Source organism: Aplysia californica, unplaced genomic scaffold (assembly GCF_000002075.1).
Source record: "Aplysia californica isolate F4 #8 unplaced genomic scaffold, AplCal3.0 scaffold00709, whole genome shotgun sequence".
Classification (NCBI taxonomy): Eukaryota; Metazoa; Mollusca; class Gastropoda; order Aplysiida; family Aplysiidae; genus Aplysia; species Aplysia californica.
This window is the reverse complement of record NW_004797979.1, coordinates 242,998-261,968: the sequence shown is the minus strand read 5'-3', so window position 1 is coordinate 261,968 and position 18,971 is coordinate 242,998. Positions and strand designations below refer to the sequence as shown.

General features: G+C 42.4%; 2 protein-coding genes across 2 annotated transcripts in view; one reads left to right on the top strand and one right to left on the bottom strand.

Moving 5' to 3' along the window:
• LOC101856053 (dnaJ homolog subfamily C member 21) overlaps positions 1 to 18,971 on the bottom strand; it is a 41,360-nt gene that overhangs the window by 15,108 nt on the left and 7,281 nt on the right. The window contains exons 4-11 of the mRNA XM_005108692.3: positions 18,620 to 18,714; positions 18,159 to 18,284; positions 17,679 to 17,852; positions 17,108 to 17,158; positions 16,713 to 16,792; positions 13,190 to 13,299; positions 10,277 to 10,391; positions 8,563 to 8,853 (exon numbers count right to left, since the gene is read on the bottom strand). Of these exons, the coding sequence (XP_005108749.1) occupies positions 8,563 to 8,853; positions 10,277 to 10,391; positions 13,190 to 13,299; positions 16,713 to 16,792; positions 17,108 to 17,158; positions 17,679 to 17,852; positions 18,159 to 18,284; positions 18,620 to 18,714 (1,042 nt within the window). The remainder of the gene's footprint in view (positions 1 to 8,562; positions 8,854 to 10,276; positions 10,392 to 13,189; positions 13,300 to 16,712; positions 16,793 to 17,107; positions 17,159 to 17,678; positions 17,853 to 18,158; positions 18,285 to 18,619; positions 18,715 to 18,971) is intronic.
• LOC106013190 lies at positions 178 to 7,088 on the top strand (the record flags this gene model as incomplete). The annotated part of the gene is given in 1 exon segment (XM_013088241.1): positions 178 to 7,088. A coding segment is annotated over 1 exon segment (4,387 nt), but the record flags the coding sequence as incomplete, so codon positions are not given.

The following is an 18,971-nucleotide window of genomic DNA, read 5'->3' as shown; positions in this document are numbered from 1 at the left end:
ATGTGTGTGTGCGTGTGTATGTGTGTGCGTGTGTGTGTGTGTGTGTGCGCGCGTGTGTGTGTGTGTGTGCGCGCGTGTGCGTGCGTACGTGTGTCAACAAATTATTAACGGATCTGCCCGGTCTATGGAATGACAGACTGAAAGACTGCGCAAATAAAGTCAACATTCTCCTCTCCAGATCAACAACTTGATACAAACAAACGCAGGAGGCACCTCGTCGTCCCAAGAAGCCACGAATCAGACACCCGTGATTTCGTCAGTCAGACCAGAACCACCGCCCGGACACCCAGAAGCCCCGCCCACAGACCCTGAAAGTCAACGCCTCTTACCAGAAACACTACGCCAAGCACCAGAAATACTAGGCCAAGCACCAGAAACGAGATCCCAGACGCCCCAAAGGACGAGAAAATCTCACGTCCCGGATATTCGCAAGCGCCGCCAAGTGGGCGTGGTTAACAGCAACAGTACACACGAGACTGCAAACCCACACTTGAAAGAGAAGACCAATAGCAAAACAGACCCAAAGCCACCAGTGGGAATCTTAAAAAACACAAATTCTTCCCAGACCAACGACACTTTTCAACCAAAAACATCACCATCTAACAAAGTGCTCTCAAGTACGTTGTCGCTTTCAAAAAGTGAACAGACTGCGACTGACGGCCATACATTAGGTATGGAGATCGTTCAAAGTGTCACTTCGGCCAACCCCACACCGACCACTGCTGACCCCCCATTGACCACGCACGGAGAACGGACGACAACATTTAGTCCCAATCGCAATAAAGAGGTAGAGGCCACATTTTCTACAACCCCTGCAGCTTGGGACAAAACTCAGAGCCCAGACTACGACGAGATGATCGCCGCGCTTCTGCGCGACTTGAGTGCCAAACTTCTTCAGCATCATCAGCTACAACAACAACAGCAACAGCAGCAGCAACGAGATGGGCTGGACGGATCATCCAGAACCACGGGGGTCTCGGCCAACAAAGTGGTGGACGAGCTCAACAAAATGGTATGGATCCCAGCCTTCAGCGGAGGTCATGACCTGAGCCAAGACTACACCCCGTACCCACGACCTGCTCCAACGGCTTCTATTTCCTATCCTTCGAAGCCCAGGTCGTCCCCACCACCACAGAACTCCGAGCAGAAGCGACAGCCTGTAGCATCGGCTGCACCTCAGACAAGTATTACCTCGATACCCGGGTCTGCAGGAATGTTCTCAACACCAAAATCTGGCCTTCAGGATAACACGCCCAGTGTTGCTGCACACCCCGAACTGGAGATGACCACAGCCCCACCACCAGCCACAGGGAGGAGCACAATGAAGCCGACACATGACGCCAATGAAGTCAACGAGAATCTCGTCTTGGGCCAGGCGTCTGGGAGAAGTAAAGGTCCAGGGCGAAGCAAAAACCATAGCTCAGGACGACTGGGAACAATCCCACAGGCTATTAAAAACAGAAAAGAAAAAGACGCCAGTACCGTCCGAATCAAGCAGATCGGGGAAATGAATTTAAAGCCGAGAGTGGAAGGGAAAGAAAGAGGAGACCCAATAACTCCAATTAGCCTGAGTCCGGCGTTCAGACGAACAACGGCGACAACAGACACACCTATATTCAGCAGTTCTGCTTCTCCCAGTCAACGGGAGAGGGGAGACGTTCGACAAGGTCTGGGCACAAACCAGCAGGACAACCTAGAAGGCCCAGCACGTCGAGGCACAGAAGTTCACAGGGGAGCAACGCCAGCCTTAGACTGGGCGTGGCTAAAACAGCTGATGGGCGGCAGTTCCGCTAATCGCGCAACAGACTGGGCCTGGCTTCTGGACGCATTACAGCAACTGTCACAGAACGCGCGGCTGGCGGAGGACATGAGACAGATCAGCAACAGAGGCAGGGAACTTGTTGGAGTTGTTACCCCTCAACCATCCAAAGACATCGATGGGGAAGAGAATCTGCTCCATCACGATGAGGTGAAGGATGACTCCCACGAGTATGGTACGGACAGAAAAGACTCCGAAGACAACAATCGCGGTGACGGGGAGGAAGAGCTTCTTGACAACCCATACTGGAACCTTGCTGATGATTCAGATAACGACGATGATTCAGATAACGACGATGATTCAGATAACGACGATGATTATGAACAAGATCACAAAAAAGAGACTCGGTTGGATAAAGAAAACACCCATGAAGTCGTAAGTAAGCTAAATGACATGACTGCAGACGTAGGACAAGACACCAGGAATGTGGAGGGCGATGACTACACAGAAGAAGAGATTGACAGCAAAGATCACAGCGACGATGAAAAATACAATAACAAAAATCATGGCAAAACATCTAACGTGAGAGATGCCCACGGTTTGCACAGAGACGATTACCACACAGAAGCAATCTACGACGTCATTGACGATAGCAGTGAGAACGACACCAGTTCCTCTATTGATACATCGCTGAGTAAAGACAGCGACGATGAATATGACAGTTATGAGACAAGCGATGAAGAAGACCAGAAAGACAAACAGGACGAGCCGTCTCTCGTTGATATGCAAAACGTCGCAAGTCAAATCAAATCTGTGGCGCATGCTGACAATACCACTGATAATAAGGATCATGGCCGCAAAGCTGAAAACATTGGGACCGATAATGATATCACCAATGAAGCAAGTCACAAGACAAAAGTGGCACCAGCTGACTATGACGACAGCAACATCAGGGACAAGGACTTTGTCCAAAGCCCCGACTCTCACGTCGACTCCAGCGAGAAGTCTGACAAGAACAGTGATGAACTTGAAGAAGAGGACACGGACGAGGACAAAGATGAGGTCAATACAGACGACGACAACAGCGAAAGTGACGATTATATGGATGATTACAATGACGAGGATGATGACGAGGATGATGATGGCGGCAGCCACAGTGATGAAAACGATTCCACAGGCCCTTTGGAGAAAGATCAAAGCGTCCTACCACCTGCCTACAACGTCGTCCGTGACCCAGCCTCAAAGCAAGGTCAACAACCGCAGATCAAGACCTCCCCTGTGCTCAACCTTTATCAACGCTTCCGAAGCTCTACCAGGAGAAAACAGTTGCGACTTTCGCCGCCTCATCAGTTACACCAGTCTCAATATGGTATATCAAAGAGGTCTGCAAGACGAACGACACGCTCCATCTCCCTTGAACAAACTTTGACAAACTCCAAGTTGGTGAGGGATAAAAGACAGACTGCTCACGTCTTCTGGGACCAGTTCATAAACAACCTTTTCCCACCCGCTCCCAAGCAACAAGACCCCTCCAGTTACAACCACCTTTCACAGAACGCTCCAGCCCTAAATACTGGAGATATCCCTTTTCCTTCAAACCCATCGGCATCCCCATCATTTCCAACAGACATCCTCAATCCCGCAACTCAGATAGGCGGCGACTCTAACGTTCCTCACAGCACCCACTACGATACTGGTCAGTACTCGAGCTCGCAGCACAACACAGGACTCACACAGGACAAACAACATATCAACAACAACATGTATAACACCAAGAACCCACAACCCAATTTATACCCACACCTAAATTTTGACCCAAATTACTCGCCCCAGGACAACACAGCACAAAACGGCTATAACATGGGCTCCAGAGCATCAACAAACACAGCACAAAACGGCTATAACAACATGGGCTCGAGAGCATCCACAAACACAGCACAAAGTGGAGTCAACCCATACAGCTCACAAAACTATAACCCGCATGACTACTCCATGTCAAATACCTACCGAGACACACCACAGCAAATGGCAAATCTGTCTCCCCCAAACAGCGATCAAGGAAGGCCACAGCAGGCTGACTTGCACCACAACCCCCTGCAAGTTCCCCTGGCGAACATCCAGGGCACATCCCAAGTGTCCAATCTTCACAGCAGTTCCTCGTCCTACCCCAGAGGAGGACGACCACGAACATTTTACCACAGCCCTATCGCAGGATACCCAAACTACATGACGTACCTCGGCCTGCGAACAGGCTCTTCTTTCGGCTATCCGGGTGGCGCGCGAGGGTATATCAACGAAAACGTCGGCTCCAGCGGCGGGAGCTACGAGCCTGGGGAATCCCCTTCCCACGAGCTGGCCTCCGACATGGAGGAGATCCTCACCAGCTTGTTTCAGCGCTACTGGGAGAACGTGCGGAAAATGTTCACCACCCAGGCCGTCCCCACCACGCCTGAGATAGACTTTGAGGAGACAACCACTACCACCACCATGGCAACAACAGCGACCGCTGCACCACCTTCCACAACACCATCATCACCCATTACAACGACAAAATCCCAGCCACTACCGGCAGTAACAACAACATCTTCATCATTCCCAGCAAATGGGAAGGCGGGAACAAAAGCAAACGGAGCTCCTACAAACCGTGCAGGAAAACTGACGACTTCAGCAGCATCGTCCCCGGCGCCGGCACAGCCAAACTCCTCACAACCTCAAGATGCCTTCAACTCAGGAGCAACCACTGCCTCAACAAACAAACAAAACAGCGAAAAAACCTCCCCAACATCAGCTACGCAAACGGTTTAAATGAAGTTCCATTTGCCCTTTACAAAATGTTTACATCAGAAAAAGGAGCGGAAAATGTTGGTTCATAATGAAGAGTAGCACGTAGGACAGAAACGTGCATAGTATGTCACACTGAAGACAGACACTGTCATATAAGAATGTACCAGTGATGGACATTTTTGCTTTATGGCCATTTGAGTCCTTTGTCAAAACAAATAGTTGAACATAAAGCCAAAATTTGAACTACTCCTAAAGAAAGTAACAATAGTCATTATTCGAACCTGTAAACACATTCTGTTATTTTACTTCACATATTGCATTCAATGTGCTATACATCACAATCGCATCATTTTTATGGTGAATACCTAAAAACCTGTCAATTTAGTATCTGGTCAAAGGACAAGGCTGACAAACCATGGTGATCTCTCAAATATCAATTGGAGGTAACAAAAGGCTAAACTTGAGGTCATGAAAACCATCCTTGCAGAGCAAACCACAGGCTTGTACATTTTGAAGGTTTTGCTTCTGGCATCTAAAAAAATTTCATCTTGCGGCTTGTGCATATATATCGTCGGTGTCGCAAGCAATCCATTCAGGTCTGTGTGGGTACTTTTTACACCAAAGACAACAAACGAGTTTTTGTTGGGTGGTCCCTATCAGAAACCGTGAAAAGAAAGAACATAGTAAGCCTGGCCGGAGCACTAAACTGCATTTTGGAGATGTTGAAAGTTGGATCTTCGATAGAGCCTTGGGAGGGTGAAGAACTCGAAAACTCTCCAGAATAGGGCTTAAGTGGACTGCTTGCAACAGCTTCAATATTCACAGTGCCATAAGAATATGTAGGGGGAAAATTTCAAGGTTTGCTTGCCCTTCTCAATGGAAGAAGAAAAAGCAAGACAAACTGATATTAAATATCACTCATTACAAGATCCATACCATTCATCTGCTTCATTATCACAAATATTTTCACAGCTATTTTGAGCCTCAGTCAGGATCATCATGAAGTGTAGGCAGCATAATACAGGTGGACTTTTTATCTAGAGTAAAGTAGTAGAATTCTTTCACTGGTGTAATAACACACGTGGACTTTTCATCTAAAGTAGTAGAATTCTTTCACTGGTGTAATAACACAAGTGGACTTTTCATCTAAAGTAGTAGAATTCTTTCACTGGTGTAATAATACAAGTGGACTTTTCATCTAAAGTAGTAGAATTCTTTCACTGGTGTAATAATACAAGTGGACTTTTCATCTAAAGTAGTAGAATTCTTTCACTGGTGTAATAATACAAGTGGACTTTTCATCTAAAGTAGTAGAAATCTTTCACTGGTGTAATAATACAAGTGGACTTTTCATCAAAAGTAGTAGAATTCTTTCACTGGTGTAATAATACAAGTGGACTTTTCATCTAAAGTAGTAGAATTCTTTCACTGGTGTAATAATACAAGTGGACTTTTCATCTAAAGTAGTAGAATTCTTTCACTGGTGTAATAATACAAGTGGACATGAGAAACAACAGTCTAGAGCCTAAATTTAACAACTGTGCAGAAAAAAAAACCTGAATCCTTCCCACAACAGAAATAATAATAATAATAATAGATAGCATTTGTAATGCGCATATCCCCGCTCAACAGCAGGCTCTATGCGCTTTACACTATATAAGAATAAAATGTAGGATCCTCACATCTAGCAATGGCTCCTCTACTGGCAATGAAACAATTTGTAAATGCTCACAGGAAACTCCTAAAGCAAGGAAATAGCACAAAGAACAGAGACACTTGCATGTCTCGCTACAATCAACCATGACAGGTAAATATGCCAAAGGGGCAAACATTCCACATACTTCCACAAAGGGGAAAACTTTGAGGACAAGACTGGCCAGGATTTATCGTCAGCGAGTGAAAAATGTGAGCTGCCATCTTGAAAACTAATGTACTTTTTCTTCAGTCAGTAAACAGGAATGGTACAACAAGTCAAGGGTGTTCTTGTAGAGTCAACTCAACCCTCCCACTGAAGAGATAGTACACAATAGATTACCACTTTAGTTTTATGCTATGAATACGTTAGGGGTAATGCTTATCACTTATCTTAAGATGCCATTGTACAAGTATTAATGAGGGTGAAATTCGTCTGTTCCATAACGGAACAAGGAATGCCAGGCATCACAATCAACCAAAAATAGAAATTTGAAATCCATGTCCATTCATGTTATTTCCAAAGTCCTCCAATAGCCAGACTTTCCCCAATTATTGGAAAGGAGAAGCTGCAACTCATTATTATAACTGCATATTATGTTCCATTCCTGTACAGAACTCATATTGTACATTGCTTCCTATCACAACTCTTGTCAATCTTAGTGTCTTTTGTTCCAGCTTATTCCAAAGACATCTTTCTAAACAAGAGTATTTTCTGACATCTTCAAGGGGCCCAACTCTTGTAGAAATGATGCATTTATTATCTGTATTGCTTCCAGTTTATAGTCATTTCTACATTGCATCTGACATGTGGATTTCACAATTTTACAAATAAAGACAATCTACAACTGTTTCAAATTGTCCTTACATTTATCAATACAGAAGCAGAAAATGTCATGTAAAATGCAGTGATTCTAGACATTGGGGAAAGCAAGAAGCAACAGTTATCATGATTTTTTGTTTCCACTGGAATATCAAACCAGTGGAAACCTAGTCTTGTAAACCTGAGACGTTTTTTCATGAGAGGTGACCACTGTACTCCTAGACCAGGTGAGCCCCTCGTCTACCTCGTCTGCTACACTTCCTACAACTGAACACTGACAGAAGCCAGAAAACCTACCTCTCAGCTCTCCCTGCACAGAACAACAAATGGCTTACAGCACTCCTAAGCCAGCAACCACCTCCGGTGGAGACCTCAGAAGGAAATGGCTTGTTTTCTTCCTTTTGATCCGTCCTACCTAAGATGGCCACCTGTTTAGGGCGGCCACTTTCCTCCTAAACAATGAGTGGCCGTCTCAATCTCAGATAGGTTGAAACAATGAGTGGCCGTCTCAATCTCAGATAGGTTGAAACAATGAGTGGCCGTCTCAATCTCAGATAGGTTTAAACAATGAGAGGCCGTCTCAATCTCAGATAGGTTTAAACAATGAGTGGCCGTCTCAATCTCAGATAGGTTTAAACAATGAGTGGCCGTCTCAATCTCAGATAGGTTTAAACAATGAGTGGCCGTCTCAATCTCAGATAGGTTTAAACAATGAGTGGCCGTCTCAATCTCAGATAGGTTTAAACAATGAGTGGCCGTCTCAATCTCAGATAGGTTTAAACAATGAGAGGCTGTCTCAATCTCAGATAGGTTTAAACAATGAGAGGCTGTCTCAATCTCAGATAGGTTGAAACAATGAGAGGCCGTCTCAATCTCAGATAGGTTGAAACAATGAGAGGCCGTCTCAATCTCAGATAGGTTGGATTGTATTTTGGGGCGCTTTCAAGGACAAGTGGGCTCACCCAGATTTCGGGGGTTTCCAAAAATCTTGACCTACACCAAAGTTGGCATTGCCCTACCTATAGGAGAAGTTTGGTTTCATTGGTGTGTATATTTGTTTGGTTATAGAGAAAACTCTCCTTGTTTTTTAAAGAAACTGAAAAAGAAGCAAAAACTTTACCTTCGATTTTCTCAAAACAGAATTTTCCGGGATAGCCCCCTTGTGCTTAAAAGCGACCATTTGACCTGGATGTTGGCACATATTACACCTAAAAAGTACTTAATTCCCTTGTGAGTGTGGACAAATCCCAGTAGAGTACATCATCATCCTCTAGTGCCATATATGTGGCAGACATTGGCAATTATGATTCTCCATTCATTTCTTTCCTCGGGTCTGGATCAATACAAACATAACAAGAACTTTTCTCAGATACATTTGAAAAAACTACATGACCCTGATCTTTCCCCTTTACCCATTTGTTCAGGTTCTCTAAGAAGGTTGCTCTGAGCCTACCCCATAAAATATATACAAGCTCAGCACCAAGGACACAAACAATGTGCTCACCTTTGCCTCTGATCATCCTCCTCCTCTTCATCAGAAAGCACAGGATCTAGACTTCCAACATTACTTTCCTCTGTGCTTCTGCCATTGCCTTTTTTCTCTGTCTCTGCTGAATCACTTTTTTGCTCACCTTGCTGGTCCTCCTCTAATTCTTCAACATCTTCCTCTTTTCTTTCTTCCTCCTCAACCTCTTCATCTGACGCCCCATTTTCTGCTTCTTCTTCCATTCTCACCTCCTCAGCCAGTATTGCGACCATTTCTTTATGCTTTTTCGATTTTTCATGATTAGAGAACCTGAAAAAAAGAAATACAAATACAATGAACTCAATTAATTTGAACACTCATAAAATGCAATGGAGTCCTTTTAAATCCAAACCTGCAGAAGTGCTGCATTTTCTTTGGTTCAATCACATTTTCACATTTTCTTTGGTTCAATCACATTTTCACATTTTCTTTGGTTCAATCACATTCTCCGTTTAGATAGGTTTCTCAAACAGCAGAAAAAATTGGGGGGGGGGGGGGGGGGCCAACCTAGTTTCTTCAACTCAACGCCACTCTGATTTGCTATTCTTTTTCCTAATGAAGCACGGGGGGGCGGGGGGGGCCACCTCCTTACCCGGGGGGGGGGGGGGGCCGCTTTCCTCTTTTTTATATTGAGGGGGGGGTGGGGGGGGGGTGTTCCCATTCATTTTCCTGGGGGGGGGGAGGGGGGGTGTTCCCATTCATTTTACTGGGGGGGGGGGGGTGTTCCCATTCATTTTACTGCTGTTTTTAGATTAACCGTATCATCAGAGTCACAAGCAATTCACTTAAGTCTGTCAAATTTTCATTGTGTTGTTATTCCTATCAGGAATTATGAAAAGCAGGAAAATTGTGAGCCTTGACCATAGGAAAAAACCACTAATGATATTGAAAGAGGTGCATCTTTGATAGAGCTTTTGGAGGATGTAAAAATAAAAAATTCTCCAAAATTTTAACTTACACGGATTGCTTGCAACAGCGACAATATTCAGTTTACGCACACTACACTGTATATGAACTAAAATATGTTAGTTTAAAAAGTTTAGTTGAGTACAATGTATGGGTTTAAAGCCCCTATCAACAATATCAGGTTATTTAAGAGATGAGGCCTCAAAGTTTAACTTCCGTCTCCGACAAGACAGAGCCTAATGGGTTAAGAGCCTTGAAAACTCCACAAAATGACCCGAGTTCAAGAACTCCCATTCTGGGATTTGAAGCAGGGCCATCCACTCCATAGTCCAGCATGCTACCAAGTAAACTAATGGAGTGCCCCTAAAAGGATTGAAAGTACAGGAAAAAATAGAAATTCCTTGGGTATTCCACGCTCTGCCACAGAAATACACTGGCCTTCGAATCTTTCCTCTTCTGTGCCATGAAAAAAACATACGTCTGCTTTTGTTTTTGACATCTGTGGTGCAAAGGTTTGGCTTTTCACCTAGCCTGCAAGTGACACAGATTTGACTGCCAAATGGAGAGGATTATTTCTGTAGAGAGATTGAGAGAGAGAAGCCAGAATATCGTTGATCAATGAGAAACACAACTGACCTGAGGCCTTTTTCAACTGCAGCTTTGGGAATTGCCAATTACACAGATAATAACCCTTCAGTTTTATACTTCTCAGCCAAGGTTGAATAAATCTGAATTCTCTAAAAAATCTGGGCAACAGCCATTCTTACCCAACATTGAGTATACTCACGCTTTATCACTCTTGAAGGCCTTGTTACAAGCCACACAGTAAAGCTCATCCAGGTAGAGTTCCTCTTCCACATCCTCAGTCTCCAGCTCAGCGTCTTCCGGGGCACCTGGCACATCTGCAAAAAGAGAACGTTTCAAATAGCGTATGTGCCTACAAGTCGCTACCCCAGAACTACAACGTTCTATCTGACACTTTTGTCCATTTTGAGCTACTGAGACCATGACATCAAAATCCAAATTTTCTACTTGGTCTATCAAAAGGGTAAGATTATTCAGAGTGGCTACCAAGATAGAAAAAGGAAAAATTGCATTAGAAAAAAAGCTGGACACGTTGTGAAACTCAAAATCTTTTCTTTTAAAAAAAAAATTGTAGAGGTTTTACGGCGCTCGCAACTGCATACAATTATATGAGCGCCAAGGGATGGATGTCAACAGAGAAGTCTTTACAGGGAATCAGACTTACTCTGCTCACCTCTCTAGTTTCAACACCACAAAGTCTGTTTCGACTTTCAAGGCACCCCAGAAATAGCGGGTCACAAGAGTGTGACAAGGAAGATCAAAGATGACATGGAGGCGAGCGGTACAAGCGGAAATTGAAAAAGCGGGGACACCATGGAAACAGCTAGAAAATGATGCACAGGACAGGCTTCGCTGGAGAAATGTTGTTGATGGCCTGTGCTCCACTGGGAGTTAAAAAAGGGTAAGAGAGAGAGAGAGAGAAGAGTGTGACAAACATACAAAAGAAGTAGAGGAATATGACGATAGTAAGGATTAGGAAAGAAAAAGCAGTAGTTCCCTGTTGTAGATCAGACACAGTTATGAGCGTGACATGAATCAGCCCATTTACAATTCTACTGTGCTTGAACGAGAAATGTCCCCCCTTTGGGAATGGCCTAAAGACACTTCAGTGAGTGGCACCGCCCCGGGGTGGGGGGCAAATTCTTGTATATCAAATTTCTAAGAACTAGGTAGAGAGCAGATCCTGGCATCACTTTTTGCCAGAATTAATGTGACTCAGCAGCCCGTTGGAGCTTCCTGCCTGGGGTTAATGACCCCTAAAGCGACTTTGCCGGTGTCGGTGAAGAAGTTCACATTTTTGTCTACGTTTGAAACGATATAGCTTCTTCCCCATCCCATACAGCAAACAATTACAACAAAGTACTTAAATCTCAATGTCTTGAGATTTATTCTGCGTTAGAATGGTTAATTTCCGTGTCTTAGTTTTTGTTCTAGACAAGTGTTTGTGGAGTACCCAATTTGTCCTATTTTAGGTACAAACTTATGAATGAATGTTTGTTCATTTAAAAAAGGCTCGACAGATCTCTCCAAAATCTGTGTTAAACTGACTTCGAATATCATGTCTTTTACCATGAGAAATCTTAAATCTGCGGTAGTTGTAATAGTCAAGTTATAAGAGAAGAAAGATGCACGTCTGTATTTTTTAACTAAAGACGATCAGCGTGGGCTCTTGTTTTACTATTAAACAAGAGAAAGTTACTCTGCGTTTGTTCATGAATCATGCTGTGTCTGTGGCAGCCTGCATACAACCAAGAAAGATAAATTATGTTATTTTAACAAAATATCAAACTGTGCAAATACATTCGTAGAGATAAACTTCTTGTATCGTATGGAATAAATATAATGACAGTGAACACATGCATGTCAAGAAATCAGAACATTGTCAGTTACAGCAAATGGTCATAGAAACGAAAATAAAAGCTGGAAAAGTCTGGTGCTGATTCAGTGCCACTGGAAAGCTAGAAATTATTCTTATAACCCAATTACGAGAAGTCATCCTTCTTATTCAGTCAACTTTCAAAACCTACACTTAGCGTTTTAAGAAAAGTAAGGAATTTCTGGAGTGTTATAGATACTGTTCGTGTATTACATTGTCAACGTATTCTGGAACTAAAATCAATTTGCACTTTTACATAGAGAGACTTCAAGGTAATTTTTATGATTATATTAGACACACAAAGTTGTATTTGCAGAAATTCCTTCATGGGGAATTGTGTGCCAGATGGATAAAGTTGCACTAGTACAGCTTTCTTTTACATGCGCAGACACCATCTTTTCTGAGGATCTGCACCAACGTTATGTCGTTCATGTTCCAAAAGTTTGACAGTTTTTGTCGCGTCGTTTTTTTATATTGATTTTTTTTCATTCAAAAATTGTCCTAAAAGTTTTATAATTTAGTATCGCTGACTTCAGCGCATCTAACGAAATAATCAGACAAGTTACAATGTCCGTTCTTTTTTGAGTCTCAAGAGCAGAAATGCGTGCTTTGGGTGCACTAAATGAGAATTACCATAAATACGGGGATACACCTAAAATTGTACGTTGAAAAGTACCAAAAGTTAAGTCAGCCCAGACAGAGCGGCAACAGGAAGCTGATCACCGTGACCCCCATGTGATAAGGCGCTTGGAGGGGAACCCCCCCCCCCTGCTGCAACTAAAATTGCACTGCCGGTGCGCCGTGAGACAGAACTTTGTAATCTAAAGCAGCGAAGTGTCGATGCTCCTGGCACAAAATGGAAATGTATTACTTTCCATCTTTCCATCTGTGGTGAACAAAAATCTACAGGGGAGAGAACTCCCACAAAAACCACAAATCACAAACCAGTTTTAGAGTAGGAAATTGATGGGATTGATATGATAGTCGTGGTCTACAGGTTCATGAAATAATAAATCACAGCAGAGACCAGGGCAGATAGAGGCCTATTGTGACAAGAAGGAACCAATGGATGAACAAATCCACGGTGATAGCTCATTGATATGATAGGTACAAGTCTAATTTTTATCAAACAGATGTTGGCGACACTGATTTATAAACAAACATGCGTATAAAATATTACTAAAGGAAGGAAATCCAAAAATGAGTGAGACTTGACATCCAGTAACACCTGGCCCTCACCTTCTTCTCCATCCCCAAAGTGCCGGTCCAGGTGGGCCTCCAGCTGTTCTAGATCTTTCTCTAGCTCCGACATGGCCGACCAGCTAGCTTCTTGGTAGTTCTCCATACGTCTGCACACAAAGAGGAACAAAAAGTTATTTCATAGAAAAGAAGTGGGAGGTTGGAGGGTCCTACATGTAGGTGCTACTTCTTGACTATCCTTTTCCGTTTCTGTCTTACAGTCTGGCTGTTTTTCTACTATCACATGACTGTGACTGGGTCAACGTGCTACTCTTTCCTCCGACAAAGACACACACAATAGAGACAGAGAAGGAAAACAATGTGTAAAAACATTTTGTTCATTGACATCATAAACATTATAGCACAGTGTTTGATACAGTGTACACATTGAGGACAATACAGTGTATGATACAGTGTACACATTGAGGACAATACAGTGTATGATACAGTGTACACATTGAGGACAATACAGTGTACACATTGAGGACAATACAGTGTATGATACAGTGTACACATTGAGGACAATACAGTGTATGATACAGTGTACACATTGAGGACAATACAGTGTACACATTGAGGACAATACAGTGTATGATACAGTGGGTTTCAATGCAGAAATGACTTATAAAAAAGACACAAAGATCACGGATAAAATAAGTCATGAAGAAAGGAAACAAACATATATTTCAGACATGTCTCCTGCTCAAAACTTGTCAACCAGGCCCATTCATTCCTTCATACTCTTCAACTTTGGTGGTGACAACATCAACAAAGAAAGAAAGGGATAGCTATTCACTTCTTTATTAAAGCATTAAATGTTGAATAATGTGTGAGCCTACTTGAGTTGAATCACTATTTAGACGGTTCTTCAGTTACATGGTTTGTGGAGTGCTTAGTCACAGCAACATGCTGGCAATGCCTCTTAAACAAACCACACCAGAGCACCCGCCAACCACCTCTTCAACAAACCACACCAGAGCACCCGCCAACCACCTCTTCAACAAACCACATCAGAGCACCCGCCAACCAGCTCTTCAACAAACCACACCAGAGCACCCGCCAACCACCTCTTCAACAAACCACACCACACAGCGGTTATAGAGCGCCCATTTAGTTTCGGCTGGCGCGAGGCAAGCACGCCCGCGCTTCCCCAGGTCACGGGGTCATTTACCTGCGCCGCCGGGGATTTCCCTAATCAGCCGAACACCGGCAGCGCTCTCGTATTTTTTGCAAAGTTTACCAGCACAGTGAGCCAAAGCTAATGTAAGATGAATATTTTAATAAAGACCACGTAAATATTCAACATATTAAGGAAGAAAATGAAGAAATCGGAAGAACATGGTACATTACACTTAAAAGCTGTGAAGTTCTCAAAAAGGGGACTTAATTTGATAAATGTGTCATGGGTAATCAATTATAAACATCGATTTAAATATGATTGCCCCCAACGAATTCAATCAAATTTGCACACAGGACTGAGAACATAATGAAATTTGTACTGACAAAGGGGCATATGCACGAAGTTTCTGGATCCGTAATTATTCAGGTTTGAAGTTGATTTTTGCAATACTCTTGCTTTGCGACCTTGTTTTTTCATAGCGATATCCACGATACATGTAACTACAGGACAGATCTTTTCTTGCCGATACACTTATGAAAACACAACCTAAACACAAAATACAAAAAGAACACAATAATGCTGGACTGGAGGAATTATCTCATTTTTCCGCTGTAAGCTTTCGTCTTTTGATGGGTGGTGCACACGACAGAGTAGCTCAGGGTGGGTTGGACCTGTTGTGACTGCATGATTGTTTTGACGTGTTTTTCTTTGTCTGTTAGGCCACGGTTGCATGAATGAGCTCACCCCCTTGCTCACAACGGAAGGTCATTCCAAACCCACATTTTTGTATCCAAGGAACGCAGTGTTTCTCAAGGATGTGTTGTTTGGGGATGACCTTTTCTTTTGATCGATTTTGATTGAGTAGCACGTGTTTTACGGCACTATCGACTCAAGACCTTTTATTTGCCAAATATGTTTCTGTATAAAGACATATATCGTGTGATGCATGACTGAATATGTGGTATTCTCTCTAAAGTGATTGGCTTTCCATGTGCAATTACTGTGTGGATATCTTTGAAGGTGTCTTTTACGTGAACAAATTTCTCTCTCAGAACAATTAATGCGGTGTCTATTATGCTTTGATTTCGTGTACATGCAACTGTTCCTTTTGCTAAAAATGATGCTAGCTGTCTGTACACATGGGCTGTGATGTATTTATGGCAGTGGCTTCCTATAAATGAACGGCTGTGGTAGGCCTGTGGTGTGATGTTGTGTTGTTTGAGGATGTTATCAAATTCAGAGCAGGCAGGACTTGACCTTGGAATAAGCTCCTCAAACTCTAACTCTGACAGCTGATCATGTACACTAGAACCCTTCCTCTCAAATCTTTCTGCTTCTCGTGGATTATCCGACAAAATCTGACAGCCCTGTAACAATTGAATGTCCTCCTCGGTTTTTTCCAGCCCTCTTTCATTTTTTGCCGTAGATATGCACATTTTGTCCTATTCCAGGCGTGCAATTCTCCATAGATTGATGGACCAGCTGTACATCTATATCATGTGCCAGCTGTACATCTATATCATGTGCAGCCTCCTCAAGAAGGCGATGATGTTTGAGCACAATGCCCACCATATGATCACGTTGAGTGTGGCACTCCATGACAAAAATATTGTTAAAAATGACAACGAAATTCAGATGTAGTAGAGGCAAGAAAACTAAAAACAGCAAGGATGAATGTTCAGAGTGGTGGGTTGGTATTTTTAAAAATTCACAGAAAATCATAGAATAACTTCGTGCATTTGAAACTTGCACATGTAAATGAAAATTGTCACCACAGTTGATACATGAATTTCTGTTTAAATCGTTGGGGGCCGGATTGAAATATCTAAATCCAAACTGAAAAAGTTCTAAACATTGAAGATGCCAGTTTGAAAATCACAGACTTACTTAAATCCCTTGTAAAACTGATATAATCGGACTTACAAGAAAACAAGTTATACCGGCCTACAGGTCAAACATAGCACGTTACAATGAAATCTCAATCGGCCTTGTAGCATTTATAGTTTCAGAGTTAGGAGGCTTTCAATTCGCACTAAAACGCCATATTTACTACTGCCCCGGCACAGGAGGAGTGGCGCTGCGGTCACCCCAATTAACCCCTCTGACAAGTGATTTATGACTACGCGCTGGGCTGTCGGGCGGAGCGGGCAGGGTGGTGAGGATGGTCGTGGAGGAACCGGGGAAGGAAAACTAAGTGAGCGGTCTGGACGGTATTTTATCCGCTGTGACCAGAGCACCCGCCAACCACCTCTTCAACAAACCACATTGTGTTGCAAGGAGTATGAAGCTCAAACTTTCAGAACAACCAACAAACCACATTGTGTTGCAAGGAGTATGAAGCTCAAACTTTCAGAACAGTCAACAAACAGACAAAGACAAGACATTGAGGCAAACAGCACTCACTTCTGTCTGTCTCTCAGCTGCTCTTCTCGTTTGGCTTTTGTTTTTCTCTCAATCTCAGCATTTCTCTCCTCAATAAATTTCTGAGGAAAAAAACGTCATCCAATCAGAACAGATTTCCTAGTTCCTTGAAAAGCACATTCAACAAATGAGAAGAAATATGTCAGTAGATTCATTTCCCAACAATGCATAAACTTCCCAATGACTTGCACACAGCTACACACAAACATAGAGAAAAACAACAAGACAGAGATTCACAAGCAAATTTTAGGGTATAAACAAAATTCTTCTCAAATATTTCTGAGTTAATAAAAATGTAAAAAGACGTGAACTGCAGCATACACGAATGAGATATTGAACTAAAGTGAAGCTCACGACTCTAGACATTTTGGTCTCACCTTGTACGCTTGAACACGTTTATCTCTTTTCTTCACATAAGCTGCCAGGTTCTGAGAACAAAGAGAGGAAAGAATAGAACACATGAATCAGTTAACATGACATAGCATGCTCATATGACCTTAGCAGTTGCGAGCGCCGTAAAACCCTATACTACTACTACCATGACATCAAACAATAGGTCCAGAGCAGGAAGAGAACAATATGTACTTGAATTACAAAAAAAATTCCCTGAGAGTTATAGAATCATTCAAACAGTGAAAGTACATTCTTTTTGCCCCTTCCTAAATAATGAGTTTCTCAGACAACATAAAACTACACTTCAACCAATTAATAGTGTTAGTCTCAGAGGTTACTCACATTATTACCTGCAGCTCACTAACTCAGGAAAACAGCAAGGGTTAACATTAAAACTTTCACAAAGCAGAGACATTTGATCATTGCTATATATGAAAAAGAATGCAGTCCTCATCTAAATCCCCCCATGATCAAATGTAGACAAAAGCATTCCCAAATACAAATTACAACACAAAGAAAGACATACTACACAGAAAGTATCAAGGAGAAAAGTACCCGAATTTCCTCGTTTCTTTCTTTCTTGGCAGCATCTCTCAACTTTTTATTCTCTCCCTCCATGGCTCGGCGACACCTGCGGTCAGGTGCCTCTCTCGTGTCGTATTTCTCCACCCAGACATACGACTTGTTGCTACAAAAACTGGTCCAGAATGCATAGAAGGGGCCTACAACCTAAGGGGGTGAGAAAACAGAAAGCTGTGTCAACCGTACAAAATACAGGTCGAAAAGAGCAAAGCTCAACATTTAAAAACCCCCATTAGGTATCTGGAGGAGTGAGAAAACAAATTTTTAAGGAAAAAAAAAGAGTATACAAATACAATGAGAAAATATATATAAACATATTTTTTAAATTTCCAAAGCAGTCGATTTTTATAATGCTGTTTTTTTTAAAAATGCATAAGTATCGTTGATAAAACATTTAATTTTCAATAGCTCGCCTCATCAAACATGCAAGAGCACATCCTAGTTTCTTCTTACCTCATCATAGTCTGAGCTGGAGTCTCCAAACTTTGGGAATTCTTCATCTTTCTTCCTGTCTGGCATAAACACATAGTCTTCCTCAGCTAACGTCTCAAATACTTGTCTGTACACAGCATAAAACCCCTGTAAGTGGAAAAAATTAAAATGTAAAATCCATTCATTTTTGCAATGTTATTTGCTGAATGATATAAAGATAATTCCATACACACAAAAACTAGCCACTAACATGAATTTATGTTGCACGCAGCACAGAAACTAAAACCGGCCATTAAAATATGTATCAGACTATAAATAAGAATATTTCTCTTCCTGATAAATTCATTGTACCACAAAACAGCTTTGACATAGATTTTTCATCTTATTTCATCTAGAATGTAATTCAACTCATGTTGGACCAAAAACAAGTGTTACATTTACAAGTGACAGCATGATTACGCTCAATGGCAAAACGTCCTTACCTCATCATCATCCCCAAAGCCAGAGTAGCATGTAGAATTGAAGTATTGGAAGAGATCTACACTGTCATCATCATATTTGTCTCCACCACCCAGACCTGAACAAAAAAATCAATTTGAATAGGAAGTGTCTAGGTACTCCCTAATTGGGGCCTACTTAGTCATGGTGTCTAGGTGGACCCCAAAAATATTGGATTGTGATTGGCTCGCTGAGTGAGCGGTAGTTTACATTGGTTACAATGCAAGGCTACTGATCATCTCGGCGGTGTGTCGATCTAGTGTTACTATAATTTATTTATTTTAGCCCAGAGAGAGAGTATTTAATGAATAAACGTATCTAGATCTAGAATCTATA